Raw genomic sequence first — 21,358 nt, forward strand, 5'->3', positions numbered from 1 at the left:
AACTTGGAAATCTTCATTTATAAATTTTTTTTTAATTACTATAGAAAACAATGAAAAAACAAGAGTAATCCCTGAGTAAGCTGATTCCAGTGGGAATCAGACTTTAAAATAAGAATTTCATAAGGGAAACCAGTGAGGATGAACTCTAGAGCTCAGAAACCCGACGAAGGAGAGGAAGTCAAGGTAGGCTTTCCAGACGAGGCCATGCTGAAACAAAATTCGGAGAACAGTCATTATCAAGCAAAGAATGCTCCAGGAGAAGGAACAGGACGTATGAAGTTTGGGGCCAGTGAGTGAGACCCACTTGTGAAATCAAAGAACGTTCAGAAGACAGATGGATGGTCAAGGTAGCAGTTAAGTGTGGGACAAGAGACCACGCACTGATCCTGAGAGGTCCCAAAGGCAACCAGGGAGGGAGAGCTGGGGCAGGCAGGTTGAGACTCAGAAAAAGGGACAGAATGGCTTGAGGATCCTTGTCTGCCAGCACTTCGAGGAGGGGGGTGTCCGGATCCAGGTGCCAGCAGCTTGGCCCTGGAGCGACCCTCCAAGGAGCGCGGGCGGGCAGGGAGAGGACCGAGAAGCTACCTATCGGTCGGCCTTACCGCGCCCTCGTTTGTACTTTGTTGACGGCCTGTGTCTGACCCGAACTTGAACTCCCGGAGGGCGCGGGCTGGGGAAGTTCCCGGGCCCCGCCGAGCACTTTGGCTTCGTGGGGAGGGGGTCTGGGGCTGTCAAATGACTATTTTGCGGTTCCAGATTGCCGAAGGAGCCCAGTAGTCGGTCCAGGCCACCGCTCGGCCTGCCGTTTCCCTCAGAGGCCTTGGGCAGCCCTGGGGGGCCCGGCCTGGCCCGCTCTGCAGCCCTCAGTCGCCGGGTCAGAGCCGGGGGCGCCCAGGGTGGTCCCGAGGGGCAGGGCGGGGCGCCGCCGGCGCGCAGAGGCTCGGCGGCCGCGATCCAGGGGCGGGGGCGGGTGATGCGGAAGTGCCAGGCGAGCGGGAGGCGCAGCTCCGGGAGAGCGCAGCTCGGCCCCGCCGCCCGGCCCGTGCTCCCGGGCGCAGCCACGCGGGCGCATCGGAGACAGGTAGGTCTCGGCCGCCCGCGCTCCTCTCCGCGCCCTGCGGGCACCGGCCGGCGGCGGGCGGGGAACGGAGGTACGGCGGGCGCGCGGGAGGGGTCCGCGTCCGGCTCCTCCGGGCGCTCTAGCTCCCGCGGTGGCGGGGGGCAGAGGGGGCGCCCACGGCAGGGCGTGCCCCTCCGGTCTGGCGGCCTCCAAGGTGCTTCCTACGTCCGGATCAGTCTGGGGTGCCTCACACCCGCAGCCTTCGTCCCTCAGGCTCCCGGGGAGCCCGGGGACCGGCGGAGGGGTCACCGCTGTCAGGAGCCCCAGGTCAACTCTGCTCTCCCTCCGTCTCGCCGCCGCAAGGATGGGGAGCGCCCGGGCGCCCGACAGCGGTCTAGCTTGGGTCGTAGAGGGGTGAGCCCCTATTCCCCCCTTTTGCACGCTTCGCATCTCTTCCCCGGGCACCTGCCAATGACAGGAATTCGGGCAGAGTGTGTGGGAAGATGGTGTCGGGTGGAGGCGCCGTCTTTTGACTAGTGGCCGAGAACAAGAGGCACTGACCCTCGTAGCAGAGAAGAATCACGGGGCGCACTTCTTGGACTAGTTTCCTTACATACTTCCCTCGAACTTAAAAACAAAACGAGTCTAAAAGTAGAGGGAAAGTGAGATGACTGTGGCCGACGCGGGTAGAAGGTGCCCGCCACCGCGCGCAGTACTCTCTGGGCAGTCTCTGAGCAGGGGCAGGGGATGGGCGGCGGGCACGGCAGGGTGGGGGAAGAGACAGGGGGCGCCATCAGCCCGCGGAGCGTTCCAAGAGGCAGAAGCGGAGCCCGCGCCCCGGGGGTGGATCCGCGGGATTGGCCTGGGCTCCCCGCGCGCCCCAAACGGGGATAAGTGACGAGGACCTGCCAGGACGCAGGCGGGGCCGATGGAGGAGAATAGAGGGGCAGCAAGGCCACAAGCATCGTCCCGCCCTCCCTGGAACTAGCCGGTGGGGGCGCTAAGGCTCCGTCAAGTGGAGGGAGGCACTGGGAAACCACCCTTTTTTGCCTAAAGGCCTTCCTTTGGGGTTTCCCCCTGCACCCTGGCCTTCCCCTGAAGGAAGCCTAGAGAGGCATCTGGGCCTCAGCTTGTCTCGGGATGTGGTCAACTCACCTGGAGGCGGTGGGATTTAGGGTCACGCCAGGCGCAGGGAACCCTTTGCCTTATCCCTGAACTTAGTGTGGGATTTACCGGGAGGCTGTGTGAATCAGACAGGTAGCAAGGGGCTTGGGGCTCCTCCCACTACCGGGCTGCAGAGCTCCTCCCCTAGGGGGTCCCTGGTCTCCGCAGGGTTCCGGGCTCCTCAGGTGGTTGGCTCCGGGGATTCCAGGGCCTTGGTGTGAATTGTGGGGCTTTCCTACCCCAGCAGAGGTTCCTGGGCTGCCCTTCTCGATGCTTCACTGTTACAGAATTCACCCATAAGGGCTTTCTCAGGTCCTCAGCAGCCCACACCTTTTCCTTATTTCCATGGAAACTGATGCAGGTTCTTCTGGCTTTCCCCACTCTCCGGGGCTCAAATCCTAGGTGTGGGGGCGGCAGAAATGTCACCCCAAGTTTCCAGAAGGCACACGTGTTCAGCTGTCAATGAGTCAGGGCAGACCCCCTGGTCAAGCCCGCCCTCTACTGAAGAATCAAGTCCTCCCACCGGCAGAGCACAGTGTGGATGGACTTTCTGAGAGCTGTGCTATAGCTCCTGAGGTGCCCGGGAAGTCTGGGCCACTATTTCTACCTGGAGGGAAAGTGGGACGGGGCCCAAACGCATTGAAATTCAGAACTCTTGGCATTAGGATAGTCTGAATCAGATCTAAGCCCACCTCTAGGCAGGAGGAAGCCTCGTTGGGAAACACACTGAGCCTGGGCCTGGTGCACCTGAGGCAGAAGATCTTTCTTTGGCCTGCCTGCTGGATACCCTCCCTTGGCCCTGGCTGCTTGTTATGGGAGCCTTTTCTCCATACTCCCCTCCTTAGAATACCCGAAGCGATTGTGCATTACTGCCGTGAATAATTTCAACATCTTTCTACTGAACAGCACCGCTGGGCCAGGCTAGGCGGCCGGGGAGGGAGTCACCCTAACTTCCTCCTTACCCTGGGCAGAGAGAGGAGTAGGCCTGTCTGGTGTCCCAGCTCCATCACCCCTGGCGCAGCTGCGGGCCTGACCGTGTCGGGGGCTGGTCGTCAGGGAAGCTTGCCTTCCCCTCTGGGTCACCAGAGCTTTCCTCTGTCCACTTCACATAGCCAGAATGGCAGCTCTTGGTGGCTATCACCGGTCATTCTAGGACCACGGCCTCTCGTCTGAGGATGTGGGTGGGAGCTACAAATACAAATGTGGGTGGGGATGGGTGAGGCCATCCCCAAAGCTGTGAACCACACCAAATGTACAGTGACCGTCAGTGGGGGACTGGGGAATGGGCTACGGGGTGAGGGATTGAGAATTTGGTCTTGGGGACCCAAACGTGAATTTTTCCATGTAGCTTTCCCCCAGTTCACAGTGAGTCAGATTTCCGAGTTGTCTGTTCTGGCCACTTTCATTTCCCCTGGGGCTGGGTGGAGGCTGGTGTAGAAAGGGGAACTGAACCCTCAATCTTTTAAGGCCTGGGAGCAGGGCTGGGGGCTCTCCTAAACTCCCTGTCCTAGCCCAGAGCTGGGCACTGCCCTGAGGAGAGGCCCGCAGATGGAGACGTCTTAGCAGCGTGGAGGTGGCGCTTAGCAACCACAGCCAAAAAGGTACTGGGCAGGGAAACCGAGGCCAGGGCTCCCAGCAGGCCTGGAATGATAGGGTCCAGGCCTGAGAGATCATCTTGGTCAATCTGCCACCTAGGGCAGGCCACCTGGAAGCCCACCTGGGCGTAGGTACCTCCCAGAAACCAGTGGCTCCCAGGCCGAGCCTATTGATTGCATAGCTTTAGCTGTTAACATTTTTTTCAACCTGGGTCCAGTCTGCCTCAGTGGAGGCTGTCCAGGTATTGACTCAAACCCTAGTCCTTTTGTCACATGGTGGTGCCACAAAGGATAGCTCTTGTCCCTACCCACTAATCCAGACGCCCTAGTTCCTTCGGCCATTCCTTCCCTGACAGGCCTGCCCCCCCTTGGACCCTCGCCTGTGTCACAGCCCCAGCGGCCTTCCTCTTATGTCTGGTCTCAACCCCCCCTCAGAGGAGAGAGCAGGGCTGGTCGGGGAGAAGTAGCTGGAGGACAGAAGCTTCCAACATCTGAGGTGTATCAGTTGGCTGGTATTTCTCAAGTCCCACTTAAGGCTGCTGCCCTGGTGAGGCAGGAGGTAGACTGAGTGGGCTGATGGGATTTCTCTCAAGATGTCCAGGTGTGGGGAAGCTTCATCCTTGGAGGGAAACTGAGGAAGAAAGGAAGCTCTGAAGAGTGGGTGTGAAAACCCTTCCTCCATTCACATGCTGGGACTTGGTCTTTGGCCAAGTTTCCTAGAAGGGGGCATAGTGAGGGAGTTCTCTGGATAAGGAGAGGGAGGGCAGAAGGGGTGGGGAGAGGAGGGGAGCAGGGTGGGGCAGGAAGAAAGCTAAGCAAGGAAGTGGCATCGGCTGCAGATGGCCTTCGGTTTGACCCCACACCGAGCTCTGGAGCGCCTGTTGCACCGGTTTGCCCCATCTGAAGCAAGGGGACTGGCTTTTTGTCCCCGTGTATCAGTCACTCACCGGCTGTGGGCTGCCTAGCCGTGGAGTGAGGCAGCAATGGGCCGCCCTGTGCCTTTTGGGCCGCTGCAGCCTCACGGCAGCTGGGGAACTGATGCCCCACCTGGTAAAGCATGCCTGGCCGGGGCACGCATGCATCCCCTCTATCTGAACCCCACCCCCTCTCCCACCTCCCAAACACAAAGCAGATGCAGTGACCCTGTGACCAGAAAGCTGACAGCTGGAAAAGAGAATTGGCCGTGAGCATCTGGGCAGACCAGAGAGGAAGAGGAAGCCAGCAAATCCCTGGCTTGGCCCCCTGCACATCTTCCTGCTGCAGGGAGCGGCCAGCTGCAGAGCTTCTGATGTCCCCCTCTGGCTTTCTCCTGCAGATCCCTTTGCCATGAACCAGCCGGCCCCCAGGCCTCCCCCTCCACCCCGCCGTGTGCGACTCAAGCCCTGGCTGGTGGCCCAGGTGAACAGCTGCCAGTACCCAGGGCTTCAGTGGGTCAATGGGGAGAGGAAATTCTTCTACATCCCCTGGCGCCATGCCACACGGCACGGCCCCAGCCAGGACGGAGATAATACCATCTTCAAGGTAAGCCCAGGATGGGGGTACTCCTGGACTTCTGATGCACCCCCTTCCTAGAAGAGGACCTCCCCATACATCTTAAACTGACCGCTGTCCCAGCTGCCTTGCTGCAGGCGACCCCAGGCTTGGACTAAGGGGATGCAGGCATAACCACCGTGTGCCTTTTTTTTTTCTAACGGAGCCAAGAGGTGCCCCTAAAGTGTGCTTTAAAAAAAAATTTTTTTTTATGTTTATTTGTTTATGAGAGAGAGAGTGTGTGTGTGTGAGAGAGAGAGCAAGGGAGGAAGAGAGAGAGAGAGGGAGACAGAGTATCTGAAGCGGGTTCTATGCTGACAGCAGAGAGCCCGATACCGGGCTCAAACCCATGAACTGTGCAATCGTGACCTGAGCCTAAGTCAGACGCTTAACTGACTGAGCCACCCAGGCACCCCTGCAGTGTGCCTTTTTTTAACCTTGTGCCCAGAGCAAGGTGGGGACTGAAAGGCCCCCAGGAGACCTTCCTGTAACTCCTCCTCCTCCTCCTCCTCCCTTTTCTTGTCACTTTCTCATCACACGAGTATGTGTGCAGTGTGCGTGTTTGGAGTGCACATAACAACTATGGATATTTTTTGCTTGTATGTTCAGTTTTCTGCATGTGTGTCTATAAAATTCAAAAATGGAATCAACCTGGAATATCCTGCACTTTTCACCATCCAACATCGGAACCAGCTTTCCTCTGCCCTAAATGCCACGTCACTTTCCGTGACCAGTGCGGGGCTTAGCAGTTTAGATATCCAAACCCAGTTTTTGGACACTTCACATTGCTTAGTGCTTAGTGTTTCAGTGTCGAAGACCCGTTGCCACGGATACCCTCTAAACTCTTACCCTTTGTACATCTTAAATGATTTTCTTTGGGATTAGTTCCTAGAGTTCAACATTGCTGCGTCGAAGAGAATCCTTATTTTTAAACATTTGGATAGGGTCTCCTTAGTCTTTGCAGGTTGATATTTACCCTTTGAAGGTTCTTTTCAAATCCGTTTCTTATTTTTGACGAGGTAACACAATTCAAAATTTAAAAAGTGTAAAATGGTTTGCAGCAAAGTCTCCCTCCCACCCCTGTCTTCAGCCACCCATTCCCTCCCTGGAGGCAGTTAGTATTGTCAGTGTCTTGTTTATCCTTCCTGAGAGATTTTTGTGCATGTGTGCAGATATGTACCTATCTTTTCTCCTGCTTTTCACAAAATCATAGGTGTATACATACCCTCCGGTACCTCGTATTTCTTGAAGATTATGACGTTAGGATATCAAAAGCCCCCCCCCTCCTTTTTTTTTTTCTTGCTGCCCACTATTCCGTTCTAAGGATTGGCCATAATTTAACTAGTTCCCATTGAGGGACATTTATTTGGGGTCTTCCGCTTTTACAAAGAGTGCTGCAATGAATAAACCTTGTTTATGTGCAGAATTTTGTGCGGATGCTTCTGTACCCCTAGGATAAATTCCTGGAAGTCGAATTGCTACGTTAAAGGGAAGAAACCTTTGTAATCCTGGTATTAGCCAACTGACCCTCAAAAATAATACCAACGGCTAAAGTGTATGGAGCCCATCCAAAGTGCAGGCACAGTTCTGAGTGCTTTATGGGCCTTGGAGTCTCTGCTACCACCCTGTGAGGTGGGCACTCTGATGAGGACATCACAGCAAAAAGAGGCAAAGTGACATGCCCCCGGCACAAAGCTGGTGGGTGGCAGTTTCCAGATTCAAACCCGGTCCCACTCCAGATCCTATGTTCTCATCCACCATTCTCCGTAGAGATTTTACCTTATTTACCCTTGCAGGAGCGGTGGATAAGATGCCTTTCAAAGCACTTAGGTTTCCTTTAGTTTCTTGGAGCCCTAAGGGCTGGGAAGGCCTAGAGTCGTATCCCTACCTTGCAGAGGGACACTCAGGTCAGGCTGTGTGTCCCTGAAGGTCTCACTGGCTCAGCAGTGACTCCCAGAGGCCAGGAGGAGCTGGGGCTTTGGTGAGGGTCGAGGTTCTCTGTGGTTGCCTTATCTTTTCTTCCTGCCCAGGCCTGGGCCAAGGAGACAGGAAAGTACACCGAAGGGGTGGATGAGGCAGACCCGGCCAAGTGGAAGGCCAACCTGCGCTGTGCCCTTAACAAGAGCCGTGACTTCCGCCTCATCTATGATGGACCCCGGGACATGCCACCTCAGCCCTACAAGATCTACGAGGTCTGCTCTAATGGCCACGCTCCTGCAGGTATCACCCCTGACCCCATGGGCCACCTAAGGAAACTGTGCGGGAAGGCCCAGGGCCCTGGGCCTGCGAGATCATTACACCCCGGGCTTCCAGGAGTGGCCTGCGACGGACCATTTGTGAGGCCCGGGATGGCTTGGCACAGACCAGGCTTTGTGTCTATCTTGCTCACCTTGCCCTTGTTCTTGGCTCCAGTGAGTGTAGGTCTAGTGGCCTAAGGAGCTTAGTGCCATGGGGTTGGAGAGGTCCTTAGTGATTCCTGGTGGCTGTGTGGCCTTCCACCTTCCTGTTTGGGCAGCTCTCGGCAGGGAAGAAGCCACAGCAGGAGCTGCCCCATGGAGCCCTGATGGCCTTCTCCCATCTCCTCCTCCTCCTCCACTGACTGCGTTTCTGTTTTTGTTTTCTGTCCCTGCTCTGCAGAGTCACAGCCCAGTGAGGATTACGCTTTTGGTGCAGGAGAGGAGGAGGAGGAGGAAGAGGAAGAGGTGAGCTCCAGGCCACTCTTGGCAGTGTCTGCCTGCACTGACATGCTGGGCCTTGTTACGGCCTTTCTGCTGTCCTGCTCTGCTTTAGGATTAAGCGGCCCCTTTCCTCCGGGGCCCTACTGCCCTTTCTGTAGCTCTTCTCTGGAGCTTCTTCTTGGGAGTTCTGATAGGAACACAGTCAGCACCCTGAATCTCCTTAGGGTTTTGTTGGTACAAAACATGACCAGATGTCATCTGACACACCCTCAGGAGTTGGGGCTGAGTAGGTATTACTACCTGTAGAAGGCAGATGAGGAAACGGAGGCCCTGAGAGCTCACTGACCTGCCTGGGAGGGCAGAGCTGGGACTGGAGGCAGGGTCTGGCCTTGCTAAGCTGAACACTGGGGAATTAATTGCCTTTTGTGGTGCTCATGTGTTATTTCTTTAGCATCAGATCAATTCATTAACCTGGCCTCCCTTCTCTCTCTCTGGCCTCTTCCCTTCTCCTTTGCCTGTCTTCTCTTCAGCTCCAGAGGATGTTACCAAGCCTGAGCCTCACAGGTGGGGCTGGGAGGTGGTGTGGTTGGGGGCCTAGAGTAAAGAGAAGCTGCAGGTACCACAGGCACCTGGGAGGGGGCTGAAGGGAGGCCCAGGGCCAAGAGTAGGTGGGCCTAGGGGGCAGTTACCAGAAGTGGCATTAAAGCTCTGTTTGCCCCCACCCTCTGTAGAAGCAGTGCAACCTGGCCCCCCCATGGCACCCTATTCCTTACCCAAAGAGGATGTCAAGTGGCCACCCACTCTCCAGCCACCTGTGGTGCTGGGCCCTCCTGCACCAGACCCCAGCCTCCTGGGCCCCACCCCTGGCAACCCTGCTGGCTTTGGGGAGCTTCTCCCTGCGGTCCTGCCGAGCCTGCAGCCTGGGTCCCTGGCTGCCAGCCTGCCCCCCACAGGCGAACAACTCCTGCCCGACCTGCTGATCAGCCCCCACATGCTGCCTTGTAAGGACCCACAGGAGAGCGGGGGGGGGGGGTGGGGGGTGGGGGGTGGTTGCTGTGTCCAAAAACAGTGCTGGGGGGGGGGGGTTGGTTTGCAAGAAGGGTGGAGGATGAAGAGCAAAGATGCTCAAGCCAGTCCCTCCTTGGGTGGGGGGAGCTTGGGTGGGGGGAGATCTAAGTGGGAGAGCTGACGAGATGGCCTGGCTGCTGGGCAGAGAGCAAGTCAGTGGGCTGCAGAATGAGGCGGCACAGGGCTCACAGACTGGGTGGGCCTGCCCTCTGCCCCACAGTGACTGACCTGGAGATCAAGTTCCAGTACCGGGGGCGGCCACCCCGTGCCCTCACCATCAGCAACCCACAGGGCTGCCGGCTCTTCTACAGCCAGCTGGAGGCCACCCAAGAGCAGGTAGAGCTCTTTGGCCCCGTGAGCCTGGAGCAAGTGCGCTTCCCCAGCCCTGAGGACATCCCCAGCGACAAGCAACGCTTCTACACAAACCAGTTGCTGGATGTCCTGGACCGCGGGCTTATACTCCAGCTGCAAGGCCAAGATCTGTATGCCATCCGCCTGTGCCAGTGCAAGGTGTTCTGGAGCGGGCCCTGTGCCTCAGCCCACGGCTCACAGCCCAACCCCATCCAGCGGGAGGTCAAAACCAAGCTCTTCAGCCTGGAGCATTTTCTCAATGGTGAGGGACCCACATTATGTTCCTCCTGGCTTCCTGTCGCCCGGGAGCATGGTTCTAGCCTCTAAGGGTCTTGATCTTGCTGCAGAGCTCATCCTGTTCCAGAAGGGCCAGACCAACACCCCGCCACCATTTGAGATCTTCTTCTGCTTTGGGGAGGAGTGGCCTGATCTCAAACCCCGAGAGAAGAAGCTCATCACTGTACAGGTATACCACCATCTCCTCTCTCAAGCCCCCACTCTGCTTTGGCTTGAATATTGGGAAATCCTGGGGCTCAGCTCTTGCCCCAGGGTGGAGGCTCAGGGCTCTCTGAGCAGTGTGAACTTGGCGGCCAAAGATAATCAAGGCCCAGGGCTGTCCACACGTAACTAGCCTTTGTATGAAGGAGAAATTGGTAGCCCTTCTTCCTGATGGATGCCTCAGGCACAACTAGATTTGACAGTCCCGCCAAGGTTCTCCTGTCCCTCTTTGCCTCCCAGGTGGTGCCTGTAGCAGCTCGGCTGTTGCTGGAGATGTTCTCAGGGGAGCTTTCTTGGTCAGCTGATAGTATCCGGCTACAGATCTCAAACCCAGACCTCAAAGACCACATGGTGGAACAGTTCAAGGAGCTCCATCACATCTGGCAGTCCCAGCAGCGGTTGCAGCCTGTGGCCCAGGCCCCTCCTGTGGCAGGTCTTGGTGCTGGCCAGGGGGCCTGGCCCATGCACCCAGTCGGCATGCAACAATGAGACTGCGGATAGTGACTGGCATGGGCTTCCCAGGTGTCTGTGTGGATTCATGTGGAGGTGCAATGGCCCCAGTTGGCACCTGACTGGCTTGCAGGTCCTCTTTCTGGGTCTTCTGGAAGTGGATTTGTGCTAAGGAGAGGGAAGAGAGCTCTGTGTTCCAGGCTCTCCTCGCAGCATCTGAGGGAAGCTAGAAGCCACTTTTGCTTTCAGGGCTCAGTCTTCCTGGATGTGCCTCGCCTCTGCTCACTCTGGAGGAACTCCGCCATCAGCCCCGGTGAGCAGAGAACTCCCCCAATCCTAGGGGCCTAGCTGAGAGGGATCTGTCCCAGAGTGGCCCACCCTTGTGGTTGCCCCCCAATTCCTCAGGCAAAAACAGTCAAGTGCTGTGGGCCATGCTCTCTCAACAGGGCATGGGCCTGATCTGATTTGGGGGTTCCCTAGTTTGAGCCTCACACCCTCATATCTGAGACAGATATGCACATAGGTATTATACCAGATGCTTAAGGCTGGCAGCTACCTCCTTGAAAGAACATGGAATAGAAGTGGAATTTTATGTATTTTTCAATTAATAAATATTGAAAAGATCCAGTCGCTTCCATGCTGTTCTACCAGACCCGATTTCTGATATCAGCTGGCTCTATTTCCCCTAGCACCTGCCCTCCATCTCTGGGGCCATGACACAGGGCGGGTCTGCCTTCTAGGCTGATGAGTCAGTAGGGCGCCAGGAGCACTGAACTGGCTGGCTTTGCTTTCCAGGAGGAAGCTAGCTGAAGTAAGGGTGTGGATTTTTAAATGTATGCAGCCTAAGATCCTGTCCAAGTCAAACTCTGAGTACAACCGATGTTATGCAGGAAGGTTTGTTTCGTTGGTTTCAATATTAGATAGAGCTCTGCAGTCAAGCTTATTAGCTTAAAACCCAATTACTTTAACATACTGAATGATCCTATTGATATAAAACTAAAGAAAATGCAAACTAATCTACAGTGACAGAAAGCAGATCAGTGCCTACTTGAGCATGGGGTGGATGGTAAGAGGCATGAGGAAACTTTTGGGAGTAAAGGTATGTTCACTATCTTGTGTTAATGGTTTCATGGGTGTATCCTATGTCAAAGCTTATCAGCTGTATAACTTCAATATGTGCAGCTTATTCTATGTCAAGCATACTGCAATACAGGTTTCTTTTTTTCAAAGACCAAATATTGTACTCGGTAGGTTAGGAATTAATCCATCTACTTGGGTGGCCACAGGAGAAAGAATATACGTACCACAAATGTAGCATGAGCTTTAGGGTGAACTAGAAGAATAAAAGATGCAGAATGAGCCACTCCCCTGAAATATGAAGGGTCCGTGGCACCAAGAGCAGGAGCCTGCTGTTTAAACTCCATAGGCAGCCGTCTACCAGGTAGTGGCTAAGACTGCTCACTCGTGTCGTCTAGCTGTGTCATTTCAGAGCTCTGAGGCAGTAAAAGGAAGGAAAAACAAACACTGATTAAATTTTAAAAATTTATTTCTTTTCTTTTTTTTTTTTTTTTTGTTTGTTTTGTTGCTGTTGATTTGTTCTTGAGATGGCTGTAACACCAGACAGAACAGTGCCCTCAAATCTAACACCTGTGCAGGGCTACAACTCCTTTAAAACATTAAGATCAGCTTTGGGCTTCCCTCTCCCGCCTCACCCCCCCAACAAAGTCAAATAATTTCCACATTTTTTAGTAAAATACAGTTAGCCCTGTAAACACTTTCCCTCATATTTCCCACCCACCCTCCTTTTCCCCTCTCTCCTGTCTGTGGGTGAAAAATTAAAAAAAAAAAAAAAAAAAAAAATCTTAAAAAAACCTAAAACTCAGAATATACATTTATATCCCACTCACCCTAATTTTGGCTGATGACAACCCACTGTGGATTGGAAGTGGATTTAGAGATTGGATAGAGTCAGGGTTGGGATATACATGAATTTTGGCCCTCACAGGTCCTGGTATCACTGATGTGACCATGATATAAAACAAACAGGCTCCTCGTCTGAACAACTCTAGAGGTGGGAAGAAACGCTGGGAGAGTGCGATAAATTTCTACTCGTTTTCGTTAAAAGAGGAGGGGGAAAGGGCAAGAAGGGAGGGTGGGAGAGAAAGAGAGGAAAAAAACAATAGAAAACCTTAAGAGAGGATCCTGACCCTTTTCTTCCAATTGCAGCGATTTCATCTGAATTCCCATTTTCCCTAAGTAAATGGTTTCTGCTTCATAAAAATTTGTACTTTTATTTTATTGTATGTGCACATGCATGTTAGCATGTGTGTGTAGGTACGTGTGTGCATGTGTGCATGTCACTGCTGCCAAGTGAACGTTTCAGTTCTGGTTTCAGTTTAGTTTTCCTTTTTTTTGTTTCCTTTTTTATTTCTTTAAAATTACTTTTCCTTTTGAAACAAGTTCACCAGGAAACCAGCTCCCCTCCCACCACACCGGACAGGCCACAGCCATCTTTTTTTTAAACCGCGCTGATTTTCCCTCACACCCCCAAACAGGAACTCCTCAGGATGGCCTCTGAAGGCTGGAGTCTCTCCCTGTCTGGCGGGACGCCCTGGTGGCGGTGAAGGCCCCTCTGCCACAATGGAGGTTTCTGATTGTGGGACACAGTCTGGTTTTTGTTTTCTTCCTGTCTTCTAATTAAAAAAGACATTCCTGACAAAAGAGAGGAAACAGTCAATAATTGTGGTCCAGGACATAGTAAGCTTCTTACAAAGTCAAGGCAGACGTTTCTCTACTTGCTCAGGTACCTCATTCTACCCTCTGCAACAAGGACTCAGTTTAAAAAAAAAAAAAAAGAAGAAGTTGGATGTTTTACTTGTGATTTCAAGACAGCTTCTGCTTTAACGATACAGTCTGCAGCCGTTTTCTGATTCTGAGTGTGCTGTGGAAACTAGGGAATGTATGTTGGGGGTAGAGCGAACCAACAGGTCCAGGCTGCCCACCCCAAACCAACCACAAAATATCGATTTCAGTCTGTTTATATACTGGGGTTTCATGCAAGAGTTTAGCCTGAAGGAAGACTCTGCCTGCTCACAAAATTTTAAAAACCACTGATTTAGTCTGTATGAAAAGGTACTATGTAAAAGTATGAAGTACCATGGTTAAAAGTGAGGACTCTGGCACCACAATGTCCACACCTGAATCGTAGCTCTATAAATTACTGACTGTGACAATCACGCAAACCGTTTAACATTTGGAACCTCTATTCCCCTGTAAAATGGGAATAAAAACGGTCACTAACTCACAGAACCGCCTGAGGATTATCTTATAAAGCACTGGAAACAGTATCTGACCCACAGTAAAGGCACCATAAACGTTAGCTATCAACATTCATAGCTGTCCACTGAGAAGCCTGAGTGTATCAATGTTAGCTATTCCTGACACTGCAAAACTTGAAGATCCCAGATGATATCACTACTTATTAAAGAACCAAAGTTTAGAAATAATTTCTGGTGTGGTTAGGCACTGCTGAAGACTCCCTTAATCTACTGGTGCATTTAATAACAGAAACCGCCAGGGAGGTGCTGCACATTCGTTGAGAATTGCCTCCTGGGAGAATAAATTCTGCCTAAGACATCAAAGGTGGGGCTTAAGAGGAGAGCTGCCTTTCTTCTCCCAGTGAAGAAATTGGCACCCAAATCCCACTACCCAGTCCTTTCTGTCCTCAGTTAAGCTTCTTGCTTTACCTCAGAACGAGTGTTAGGAAGCACATGGGAGAAAAACTGATGATCAAGAGCTAGACAAAGAGGCTTTCCTACACCTTTCCTATACCTCTGGCCTTGGTCATTTCAGCATTCAGACGATAAAAGTGATAAAAACCTGGCATTTCAGCATCTAGACTATAAACGTGGTAAGAATAAGTATCTTTGCTCATTGATCTAGAAGGTCAATTTTAGGAAAATGGTGTCAGGTAATCACAGTCGAAATAGGTCAGCACTGTTTCACCAAGGTAGCCAGGTTAAAAAATACTTAATTCGTTTAACATACACATTTACCACCCTAAAATGTCTGTAAGAAGATTACAGGAAGATTTTTATTTATTTATTTATTTTAGCTCTTCTATAATAACTTTCCTGTGGGGGTGAAGACGGCATGCAAAAGCAGCTGACAATACTGGCTGCCTTAGCCCAAGAAAATCAGGGCCCTGCATTTCCTAGCTGTTCAGCAGTGTTAAACTGTTAAGTCCTTCCCTGACCAGCTATAGTATAAGTCCCATGATGGGCATTAAAACCTACGTCATCCCCAAGCATTCCTGACAGCCAGGGGAAAAGGTGAGACACTCACCTGGGTGACAGGCACAGTGCAGGAGTGTGAGCTATCGAAACAACCTGGTGAAGTCTCGCAAGGCCCAGCAAACTTGTTTACATTCCTCAGCACTGGAAAAGAAAAGGCAGGATGGTTCCCTGACTCAGGAGAAAGATACAATATGCTGAAAAACAACCGCAACACTGAAGTACACAGAGAAGGATCTCAGCTCTGCTTGGAGCTCTCTCTACTGTCTCTTGACTGCTTCTGATCTTTCTGTAACTCAAAGGCAAATACTAACTACTGCATATGAGAATAATTATATGCTGTATGCTTTCCAAAGAGTGTATGGAGAAAAACTGCCAAGGTTTGAATCTTGGGTCCACCGCTCTTGGGCGAGTTACCAAGCTGCTTCAGTTGCCGCATCTATTACTGACCTCATAATGTCTGGAGGATTATATCAGTTCGACACTTCGTTGAAGTCCCTGACATAAACACAAAAAAGCCAGAACTCCCAAGTAAAAAAGCAAGCATATCCACCTAAGGCTGATAATTTTAACTCTACAAGCTGAACTAAGAGACCCTGGTTTCCTCGTTCTCTTCCAAAGGCAGATTTTGTTTACAAAGCCCAGTCCAGCAACTAAGCCTCTATCAGTCATTGATTTTCTAGTTGAACAGGCTGCTCAGGGTTTCCTCCTGTGGGAGGAGAAGGGAGAGGAGATAGGAAAGGCTTAAGACATGTAGAAAGGGAGAAGGAGGAAGCAGGACTTGGTCCTTAGGCAAGCAGTGAGATGGGGTTTGAATAGCCCAATATTCATCTGACCCTGTTTTTTCAAAAGGCCTCTTTTGTCCAAAACAGTCACCAAGAAATCAGTTGATGCTCGCTTCATTCTTTTGTTGTCAGTCTGCATAACCAGTGTTGGTAACTAAACACAAAGCTAAGCTAAAAACAGTGGAAAAGGAAGTACTTCCTAATACGCTCATCCTTCTGCAACCCTCTCTTTGGCTCAGAAAAACTTAGGAACCACAGACTCCCACCTAGGGTTCATCTTCAGAAGAAAAGTGCTCTCTCCTTCTCTTAACAGTTAAACACCCGGGAAGGAACTGCTAACAATGACTCCACAGAGAAGAAGGTGGAATGAGAACTATCCCCTTAGTGCCTACATCTGGATTTCCCCACCTATTATAAGGTCTGAAATATCATTATGAACCTTGATTTAGACTCCAGGATTCGATTCGACAGAATATTCTAGAAACTTTCTTCCAGTCTCTCTTCATCTTAACAATGTAATGAAAATGATGAAGTCTTCTGGGTTTATTGAAATTCTGCCATTTGTGAATTTAACATGTTTCAAATACAACCATTACCTTCCTCAGTCTATTTCCAAATCAATACTGACTACAAAGGAGGTAGTTGGGGCGGCGAGCACATATCACTCACGCTTCCACTGTCACAAAGGAAAAAGATGTGTAACCCAAAAGAAGCCACTGTGAGGCATTCTATTGTAACGAACTACGATAACAGGAAACAGTTAAACCGTGGGACAGCAATGGGGACTGAAGATTCTTTTGCTATCCTAAAGCCTTATGTGTTTTAAATTCGACCCTTCTCAAACAGACAGCTTGGTTTAATCTGGAAGAGCACGATAACTCCACTCCTTGCCTCTCTTGTGACACAGGAGGAAAAGTGCCGAAACCAAAATGCAAGCACAGAGATCTGTGGTGAGCCAGGGTGAAGGAGGGGTAAGGCCAGCATCTCGAACCAGCTCAGCTCCACTCCTAGTCCTGCGGGCAAGTGCTCTGGTGTCCGGAGCTGCAGCCAAATGTTTAATGTGTCCTTCCTTGGTGATTAAGCCCAAAGAAATGAATTTTTTTAAAAAAGAAAAACGTAAAAGCTACAAGTATTTTGTTTTCTGCCTCAAACCTTCTGGCAATTATTTTCCATTTCATTCATTTAAAATGGCCACTATTTTTCTAGGTTCTATTTTCTGGCTTCCAGTCCCACAATTCCAATCCTTTCACCATACTTCTGAATACTTTTATGGTGACCATTCCTCAAACCCCATAATCCTAGTAGCGGTTTGCTGAGAAATGCAACCCTTTTCACCCAACGTTCTGGTGCATAATGGAGAGTAACCAGGCTCTAACTAACAACTTGAGCAAGAAGACAGCCCCATACTGGCCTCTAACTCTAGTGTCCATGCTTCCTTTTATTCAACATCTTCTGACCTTGAGATCATCATGCAAGTGATAAGAGTCAGAGAATAAACACCAACATAGAGAAATGGGAAATGATGGCAGGATTTCTTCTAGTCATAATTAGTGGTGCTTGGAGACCAAGAATGATTATTGCAGAATGAAAAGCCCCAGCAGAAGCTGACCAACTAAAGATGTTAGGGAATTAATTAATTACCAGTACTATGTGAAAAACAGGCTTGGACTTGCTGAAATGAAACTGAACCAGTTTACCTTCCCTGCTAGAATGGCAAACAAAGCAACATGTTGAGGCAGGAGTTACAGGACCTCAACTTCAAAAGGGAGACTGAGTCATGCATGGAACAGAAGGTTCAAGGGCAACGTGCATACTAGAGAAAGAGAATTACTATGAGGAGGTGAGCAATCTCAAACCTTTTCTCTAGCACCTTAACATTACAACTTCTGTTCATTTCCCACCACTGTCACAGCCTACTATAGGAGGAGCTGCAAAACCTGTTCAGCGGTGAGAGATCAAGTAGGCCAAGTTGGTAGTGCATCTTCATTTCCCCCTATCACAGGGCAAAGATCACAGATGTTTTTGTTTGTAACATTGCATTGTTTGGGTTCCTTTTCCGTGCCCCTCAGTTCTCCTTAAGTTAGGGAATTCCATGACTTTTCTGACTTTCTCTATCATTCTATTTGTCACAGATTAGCCCAGATAAGGGAATACAGGTTTGGTGGAGACTTATTTTAGAATGTGTGGGTGGTTGCCTTAGAGCTGTCAGGAGACATGCTCCGGCTAGCTTTGTAAGTGCATAATGACATTCCAGCAGGTTCTTTTCCATGGAGAAAGTTAACATTCACTGATCACCTACTACGTGACAAATCTTCAGATTTCCATGTGGTATCTCATAATAACCCTTGTGAATAAGATAGGTATTACTAACCCTATTTTGCAGATGAATAAGCTGAAGTTCAGTGACAACATTCAAGCCAACAGCCTTGACTGTAAGCCTAGTCCTTTGAGGGTTCTCTCCCCAGACTCCCATTTGCTTTATGGAAATTAGAGCCAGTCTGATCCTGCTCTTCTACTGACCAATACTAGATGGAATACAGCAAAAAATAGCAGAAAGAAGCCACACTCTTTCTCCTGAGACAGCTTGTAGGTGGAATTCTACTTCTACTGTGAAGACTCATAGTGAAAAGAACATAATTTTGTGAAGTTATCCCAGTCAATACACACCTATCTAGAAAAGGGGAAATTCCCTTCTTCTGCCAAAATGTGGCATGAAGGTAGTCACATGCTATGTTTCAGTCATGCATGTCACTTGATCTGTGGCTAAAAGTCAGTTACTTTGGGGACATGATGTTAAGACACTTAGTAAGCTGCAAAATAACATCACTCATAGGTTTGGGATTTTAACAAATTAACACAATTACTGGAGAAACTCCGGGAGATGAGAAAGTAAACCATTTTGCAAAGTAAGATTAAGAAATCAAGTCTCAGAAAAGAAAAGTAACCCTTGTACCATCGCCTAACCTTTATTTTCTTCCCCCTTTAAAAACTAGGTCTGGGTTATTTATAAAAGTATACCACATGCTCCTGAAAAAAAGTAGAGAAAGTTATGAAATAAAAAGTGAAAAGTCTTCTCTCCTCTCCGATCCTGGTCCTAGCTGTGTATCTTTCGAGAAATTTACTATGTATATGTATAATATATACAATAAAGCAGCTTTTAAAAGTGCAAGTTGGGGGGTGCCTGGGTGGCTCAGTCGGTTAAGCATCCGGCTTCAGCTCAGGACACGATCTCGCGGTCCGTGAGTTCGAGCCCCGCGTCAGGCTCTGGGCTGATGGCTCAGAGCCTGGAGCCTGCTTCCGATTCTGTGTCTCCCTCTCTCTCTGCCCCTCCCTCGTTCATGCTCTGTCTCTCTCTGTCTCAAAAATAAACATTAAAAAAATAAATAAATAAAAACTAAAAGTGCAAGTTGAGGGGCACCTGGGTGGCTCAGTCGGTTAAGCATCCAACTTTGGCTCAGGACATGATCTCACGGTTCCTGGGTCTGTGCTAACAGCTCAGAGCCTGGAGTCTGCTTCAGATTCTGTGTTCCCCCCCATCCCCTGCCTCGACCCCTTCCTGACTCGAAAATAAATAAACATTAAAACAATAACAACAACAAATAAAAGTCTTTAGGGGCACCTGGCTGGCTCAGTTGGTGGAGCATGTGACTCTTGATCTTGGGGTTGTGAGTTTGAGCCCTACACTGAGTGTAGAGATTACTTGAAAATACATACATACCATACATGAAAATTATATTAAAAAAAATAAAGTACAAGTTTGTTCACTTATAGATGCATCAAAAAGACTATAATACTTAAACTATAAAATGTTACTGAAAGAAATTAAAAACACCAATAAATGTAAAGACATCTCATGTTCATGGACTGGAAGACTTAAATTGTTAAGATGTCAATACTACTCCAAGCAATCTATAGATCTGATGCAATCTCTATCAAAACTTCTAATGACTTTTTTTGTGAAAATAAAATAATCTACCCTAAAATTCACATGGAATCTCAAAAGACCCCGAATAGCCAAGATAATCTTGGACAAAGAACAAAGTTGGAGGTCTTACACTTCCCAATTTCAAAATTATTAGAAAGCCATAGTAATCAAAACAGTATGGTACTGACATAAAGAGATCAATGGAATAGAGGAGAGGGCCCAAAATAAATCCCTTGCATATATGCTCAAATGATTTTCTTTCTTTTTTTTTTTTAATTTTTTTAATGTTTATTTTTGAGAGAGAGAGAAGAGAGCGAGCGAGCACAGGCGGGGGAGGGGCAGAAAAGAGAGGGAGACATAGAAAGAATCTAAAGCAGGCTCCAGCCTCTGAGCTGTGAGATCATGACCTGAGCTGAAGTCAGACGCTTAACCGACTGAGCCACCAGGCGCCCCTCAAATGATTTTCAATAAGGGTACCAAAGACCATCCAGTGGGGAAAAGGACAGTGTTGAGAATTCTTCTCAATCCAAAAGAACTGAAAGCAGGATCTTGAAGAGATATTTGTACACTTATGTTCATAGCAGCATTACTTACAATAGCCAAGAGGTAGAAGCAGTCCGAATGTCCATCAACAGATGAGTGAATAAATAAAATGTAGTATATACATAAAATGGAATGTTTTTCAGCCTTAAAAAGGAAGGACATTCTGACAAATGCTACAACATGGATGAACCTTGAGAACGTTATGCTAAGTGAGTCACAAAAGGACAAATACCATATGATTTCACTTGTATGAAATATCTAGAGTAGTCAAATCATAGAAACATAAAGTAGAATAATGGTTGATGGGGACTAGGGGACAGGAAGAGAGGGAGCTGTTTAATGGTTATAGTTTCAGCCTTACAAGATGAAAAAAAATTCTGGAATTGCGCAACAATGTGAATGTATGTAACACTACGAACAGCACACTTAAGAATGGTTGAATGGTTGAAACGGTAAATTCTATGGTATTTTATGACAAAATGTTTTTAAATTGTCAGTACAAGTTGGGTTATATGATACTGTTATTTTTTCCCCTGTATCATACACTTTCTATATCATCACATGCATAGTCTTGCATCTTTTTTTAGTGCCTGTTTAGTTACATTCTATTAATTATTCTCTCTTGATGGGCAATTAGAATATTTCCAGTGTTTTCACTATCACCAAACCTTACTGTAACACACATTATCAGACCTATAAATCATTCCACCACTGTATGAATATAAGTCAATACCTAAAGGAGTGTCTGGGTGGCTCAGTTTGTTAAGCAATCTCACTCTTGATTTTAGCTCAGGTCATGAGCTCATGGTTTGTGAGATGGAGCCCCACGTCAGGCTCTGTGCTTACAGTGCGGAGCCTGCTTGGGATTCTCTCTCTGCCCCTCCCCGGCTCACGTACATGTGCACGCTCCCTATCTCAAAATATTAGAATTTCAGTATCTTTAGGCGTGGCGAAAATTTTCCAACTCACTGCAGCTTACATCATCTACGTTTCACAACTAATGCTTCACCTATTCACATCTACATTCCTGACACCTGAATATGGATGAGAACAGAGAAGGACTTCAGAAAGATAAAGACAGATCTTATGAAGGGCAGTGGGCTGCTCAATGCACTTTTCTTTTGGAAGAAATAATGCTTCCACTTACCCATTAAGATCTGATACCAGTTAATACATTTGTACAGTAAAACTGATGCACACCTATACAGCATGATGATATGTCCCCCCCAGACTGGTTTCTTTCTAATGCCAATTTGTGCAATTCAATGTAAACAGACAGTAAATTGTGAGTTTACAAAGGCACACAAGAAATATACTCTTAGGTAAATTTGGTATGAGAAACAAAGATGTATTTTTTCCTGCACACCTCAGCTTCTGTTTATATTCCTTAAAAAGACAAAAAAAAAAAAAAAACCCCAA

The 21,358-nt window shown here is 49.2% G+C and overlaps 2 protein-coding genes across 8 annotated transcripts in view; one reads left to right on the forward strand and one right to left on the reverse strand.

Annotated features, from left to right (window-relative positions):
• Nucleotides 1-322: 322 nt before the first annotated feature.
• Nucleotides 323-11,748, forward strand: IRF5 (interferon regulatory factor 5). 4 transcript variants are annotated; one of them, XM_042971900.1, is made up of 9 exons: nt 323-347; nt 5,135-5,340; nt 7,380-7,569; nt 7,987-8,051; nt 8,558-8,591; nt 8,759-9,028; nt 9,316-9,708; nt 9,794-9,912; nt 10,185-11,748. In XM_042971900.1, the coding sequence occupies exons 1-9, from the start codon at nt 335-337 to the stop codon at nt 10,431-10,433; spliced, it is 1,539 nt and encodes a 512-aa protein (XP_042827834.1). In that variant the 5' UTR covers nt 323-334; the 3' UTR covers nt 10,434-11,748. The 4 variants fall into 4 exon arrangements, with proteins under 4 accessions (XP_042827834.1, XP_042827844.1, XP_042827853.1 ...); XM_042971910.1 differs by lacking the exon at nt 323-347 and adding an exon at nt 979-1,081; XM_042971919.1 differs by lacking the exon at nt 323-347 and adding an exon at nt 1,849-3,825.
• A 22-nt stretch (nt 11,749-11,770) lies between these two features.
• The window catches only part of TNPO3 (transportin 3), a 78,028-nt gene continuing 68,440 nt past the window's right edge, over nt 11,771-21,358 (reverse strand). For all 4 annotated transcript variants that reach the window (XM_007078070.3, XM_007078071.2, XM_042971898.1 and 1 more), the window contains 2 exons: nt 14,739-14,830; nt 11,771-13,106 (listed from right to left, as the gene is read on the reverse strand). In XM_007078070.3, the coding sequence (XP_007078132.1) occupies nt 14,770-14,830 (61 nt within the window). In that variant the 3' untranslated portion in view covers nt 11,771-13,106; nt 14,739-14,769. The remainder of the gene's footprint in view (nt 13,107-14,738; nt 14,831-21,358) is intronic.

This window comes from Panthera tigris, chromosome A2 (genome assembly GCF_018350195.1).
Source record: "Panthera tigris isolate Pti1 chromosome A2, P.tigris_Pti1_mat1.1, whole genome shotgun sequence".
NCBI lineage: Eukaryota > Metazoa > Chordata > Mammalia > Carnivora > Felidae > Panthera > Panthera tigris.